Source organism: Xiphias gladius, chromosome 17 (assembly GCF_016859285.1).
Source record: "Xiphias gladius isolate SHS-SW01 ecotype Sanya breed wild chromosome 17, ASM1685928v1, whole genome shotgun sequence".
Lineage (NCBI taxonomy): Eukaryota > Metazoa > Chordata > Actinopteri > Istiophoriformes > Xiphiidae > Xiphias > Xiphias gladius.
In genome coordinates this window covers 10555729-10560788 of record NC_053416.1, presented here as the reverse complement: position 1 = coordinate 10560788, position 5060 = coordinate 10555729, and the positions used below count along the sequence as shown (strand labels likewise).

Genomic DNA, 5060 nt, shown 5'->3' with positions numbered 1-5060 from the left:
ATCCCTCCTGGGCTGATCCCGAAACAATGGAGCCTAATGCACACATAGGTAAGATATTTCTGACCTTTCTACCATGGTGACAATCTTGCATTTATGTTACAGCTCTTATGAAACTCACATGAAAGTATCTTTTTCTTCTTGCATAAGTGGGGACTCAAAATAAAGCAACAGAACTTTATAATCTTGTAAACAACAACTAACGCTTTAGCATCACAGGATGGAAGGTACTGTGGCTTATACTTGGTAATTAGCATGATCACAGACTGTACCAGCGTGCTATTTATTGGGGAGGGGGGGCTAAAAAAATGTGAACATATTTTTAAGAATGTTTTTCAGCTGGGAATTTGTGAAGTGCAAAATGTTTGTCTGTTTACTGATGTTTCTTTGATCTGCATGGGTACGCAGCAGCATGAGCTGGGCTGCTCTTGGTCTTCTGTGTGGAGTCTGAATTCAAAATGTCCACGGTGGGAATCAAGCTGGCAGGTGAAACCCCCCGTAATGCAGAGCAAAGTGTTATATTCTCTCTCAAGCCAGCAGCATTCACCGGCAGAAATAATATGCAGACAACGTTGCTGAATTGGTACCAGAACTATAATATGAAACCATTTGTCCATACTCATGAGTGTAGTTTACCTTTGCACAAGATCTTCTGTTGTTCTGATGCTGCATCAGTCTTTTAGGGAATAACAGCGTTGGTTAAGGATGTGTAATCTAAAAAGCAATTTGAGATGTTTTAAAAATGTTTATTTTCAATCAGCAGATTAACACGTTGAGGAGTGCAGTGTACTAAAATATGATTGGGTTTTATTATTCACATCTCTCTCCTTTGACACCAAACCAACTTCTCTTTTTCCCATTTCATTTTAAAAAGCTGGCAGGTAGGGGATCACATTTGTAGGAGTTAACAAATTACATATTTGCCCTTTGAAGACCCATCTGCTTCGTGTATAAATAACATTTTCATATCCGTTCTCGCTGGTTGGCATTTCGGGTTCAGGGAACCACAGCAATCAGGACTGGATTAATAATATGATTGAATGCTTGAGGCTGAACCAAGGAATAGAGGGACAAAAGAATAACAGAAATATGGAAATAGGCTTTATTGTCATCCGACTGTGCTTGAACTGTTGACTGTAATCTGAGCTGCACTGTGGCCTGTATGCTGGGTAAGACAGGTGGTTCTGCATACCGAATGGACTCATACACGTAAATAAATCCACTCTCAAAAGCATTAATGCTTAATTAACTTAAGAATCCAAATGACTGCTTAGATCAAACTGGTGACGTACAGCTTTTCTGTGCTTCTCTGGCTTTATTTTGATTTAGTTTTAAATGTAAAATTGAAAGTGAGATGTATTATTCGGATCTGTAGATATTGTCCCTAATGTTCCCCATTGCACAATTTGTGCGTCAAGGTCTGGAAAGAGAGGGGACTGAACACATTAACGCGTCTGGTGACCTTTGACATGCGAGACGGAATTTAAGGAGTCGGATCACACAAATCTCATAAAGACTTCACACTTAACCTCATTCGTACCACTTTCCATCTATGAAATTGTCCCTGAGAGGTGTCGTCAGCAAACTTCATAGAAAAATCAAGAGCACGAAGGATATGTCGTTTTTGGAAGGACACGTTGCTCTTGGATTTTTCCAATCTAAATTTTCACTCTCCTGAGCAGCACAAACAAAGGGGGGGGGGGATTTGGGTGAACTGAGCTTTGAAAGAAACCTGTCGGAGATGTTATCGTGCTTCTCATCAAACAAAATGTTCAATAAAGGTCTACATGCATAAATATGGGTTTAATGACTTTGATTATGACCTTGTCCTGATAAAGGAAACGAGATAAAGCTGCTTTCATGACAGTTTCAGTAGATGGAGTATTGCCTTGTTTGGGTTAAGATGTAAACACATGTAGAATAAAAGAAAGTTGGCTGCTTTTTGAAAGTTTCTGGTGTCTGACTTAAAGTTCTACCAGTTATTATTTTGCTGACAATGATGGCTACTGAAACCAAATAAGCATGTGTCTAGCAAGAAGATAGGAATCTCGTCACTATATCTTCTCTAAACAGAAGTCCAACAGCAGTTTAAAGGTTATTGTCAGTTAGGATTTATCAAGTCCAAGGCAGTTTGAAGGCCTAAACACTGGTTCAGACCCAACAGTAGTGACTTTTCTTGTCGTTTACCCTTTTAGTTCAAGTAAATCCTTTCCAGTCTTCCTTGGACATTGTAGGATAGGCTTGATTCATTGTCCAAGGCATCCTCGGGGCTGTTTAAAAGTAACTTCAAACCGTACTGATCGATTCTTCATGCTACTCATACCGGTAATCTCAGCTGGTCCTCACCATTCTCTGCTGCATCGCAACAGGAAAAGCCTCACTGGCTGTCTAGAGTTTCCTCAAGAGCACTCGAGGGCAGTGGACACATGATACGTCTGAGTCTTCATCCTCCGCTTCATCTCTCTTATCATCTGACATACAGCCAGAGGGTAACAGCAATACACTGTGGTCCAGTCCTCACACACACTTCCCTGTGGATAAACATGCAGACAGGCGCACAAAAACACACACACGCACACACACACAGTACATGCAAACACATATAGAGGGAGCACGCATGCAGACGAAAACAATGCAGCAACAACACGTCCAGAACCATGAGGTGCATACATGAAAAGACATGAAACCATAAACACAGAAATTCACTCACACAACTTAAAGAGAACCTATGCATATATTGAGTAAATAGTGTTTTTGATCTTATTATCTACTTTCCTGGTAGCCTTTGGTTTTCCATTTATTGTGGAGTCTTAAAACTTGCTTGAGACAAGTAAACCACCACACCTCTACTGTCTATTTGTAAAGTTACTTTATACATGTACGTCTGGTAATGCTGGTATAAGCTGGAACCTTTCTGTAAAGTCTACCAGCTGGTGCCTTTTTAGGGACATTCTAACCGGCAGAGCAAATCTTCACTTCCGACTGAGAAACATGTTTTTGCGTGTGAATACACACACTCACCCGTATCTTGTACCGCTCTCTGATCCCCACTCGTATGGCAAAAGTGGAGCCTGGTAAGAAAGGCATGCACAGACACTCACCGTACTGGTGAGCCAAACTCAGGTCTAAACAGCACGGCGCCAGAGCCCCGAGAACACCTGCAAGAACAGACGCAGTTCAGCACATTGTGTGTGTGTGTGTGTGTGTGTGTGTGAGAGAAAGAGAGAGAGAGATAGAGAGAGAGAGAGTTTATCTTTGACCGACACGCTCATTCTCCAAAACAAAATGTTTTCAGTTCTGTCATATTCCATTAATATTTTTCTGACAGTGGGAGTCTAAACTAGTGATGAATGATAATAATTAAATGGCTCTTTCATAGAATTAATTTCATACAAATATAAAGTTGAAATAGCAAAAATACAAAGAATAACAGAGTCCTGAGGTTCTGATAAATATGCGAGCCCTGTGCTTATGAGAATACAGGGTGTTGCTCTGTGTTCATGTTACATGTAGTCTTGTCTCCACAGATGTCAAACAGGCCAGTGCTCCAGTCTCCGCCTGTCTGCGTGATGGTGGTGATGGTTGTTGTGGTGACGCCGAGTCCGGGCTGTGTGAGTATTGGCCCCGTCGCTGCAGGGACGTTCTTTGGTCTCCAGTTATCTTCACTTCCTGCGGTGAAGCCTCCCACTTCCTCAATTTGAAAAGCTGATGCTGAGGCTTCGGTGACTGACAGTCCCGGTCTGAAATGATATTTTTAATGATTCTATCTCTAGATAGATGGTTGATAAATTCACCATGGCTTGTCCAGCCTCTAACACGCCACTGATACTCAACCGCAGGCTTAATATTAAAAGAAAATTTCTCAAATTAGCCAATTAGTCTGTTTTGCTTTCCTGCAAGCAGGAATTCAATTCACTTCATTCATTCAGCTAATTTCATTTTCCTGGAGCAACATGTTTTGTACTCAGTTAGCTTCAGTGAAAGCTAAACAGCACCGCACAACAATTACACTAATATATCCAGTTAATACTGGCAAAATGCTGTATCTAATACAGTATTTATTGTGTTTATCTAGGCACACTCATAGAGGCATAAAAGAAGAAAGAAAGCAGCATAAAAAAGCAGAATAAGTGAGCCGTCGGCTGTAACTCCATTGTGCTCAGAGGTGACAACACTGTGTGCTGGTAAGGACGAAGAAACACTTACTGGTGTGTGACTGTCGTCTGTTCCATGACTAGAAGCTACTGGCATCCAGAGAGGGGAGAGGCGAGGAGATGAGAAAAGGAGAGAGGAGAGGGTGAGCAGAGAGTCAGCAGAAATGAGGAAGTGGAGCGGGGAGGCAGGGGGGGCAGAGTAACACTTCCCCAGTGAGAGGGTGTGTGTTGGAGCAGATAAACCAACAGCCGGATGGCTCAGCCGGAAGCTGTGTGACAGAGATAAGTCTTGTCTTAGTTGTCTTCTGTCTGTGCCACCCGCCGATGTAGCAAATGCAGAGAAGGCAGATACACATCAGGGTGCATGAGCACAAACGTCTGGCAGAAAATAATCAGATGTGAATAGATGCATACACCACACCACACACCAACAGTTATATAAATTATATTCATTTGAAAAATTATGGATGTCAGATACAAGGTACCAGTTTGTTTGGACCATGGCATTTGACGGCATTCACTGCTTCTATTATACTGATGTATTTAAAAAGACGTAGAGTAAATGTTCCACTCACCCTTAAGGCAGAAGCACAGGCTCTCACGGTGAAGAGCTGGGAAGTGAAAGATGCATTTTAGAGCCAATGAAACACCTGTGGTTCATGTTTATAGGGGACTGACTTCATTCACGCGTTTCCTGTGTTCTGACATTGACCTTTAGAGTTAGACTGATATATGTAGTGTGTGTGTGTGCGTGTGTGTGCGCGCCACTGAATGACAGAGAGGGAGAAGTGAGGGGAGCTTTTACGTGGTGGGAGGACACACAGTGAAACTACCAGGGGATTGGAGGCTCTCACAGATGAATATTGGGAGAACTGTAGCACATGAAATGTGGATGTTTTTCCACTTGGT

General features: G+C 42.1%; 1 protein-coding gene across 1 annotated transcript; it reads right to left on the bottom strand.

Annotated features, from left to right (window-relative positions):
* Window positions 1-696: 696 nt before the first annotated feature.
* On the bottom strand, window positions 697-4766 carry plac8l1 (PLAC8 like 1). Its single transcript, XM_040149760.1, has 5 exons — window positions 4727-4766; window positions 4204-4420; window positions 3505-3737; window positions 3019-3155; window positions 697-2528 (listed from the first exon to the last, which is right to left on the bottom strand). The coding sequence occupies exons 2-5, from the start codon at window positions 4227-4229 to the stop codon at window positions 2397-2399; spliced, it is 528 nt and encodes a 175-aa protein (XP_040005694.1). The 5' UTR covers window positions 4230-4420; window positions 4727-4766; the 3' UTR covers window positions 697-2396.
* Between the last annotated feature and the right edge of the window lie 294 nt (window positions 4767-5060).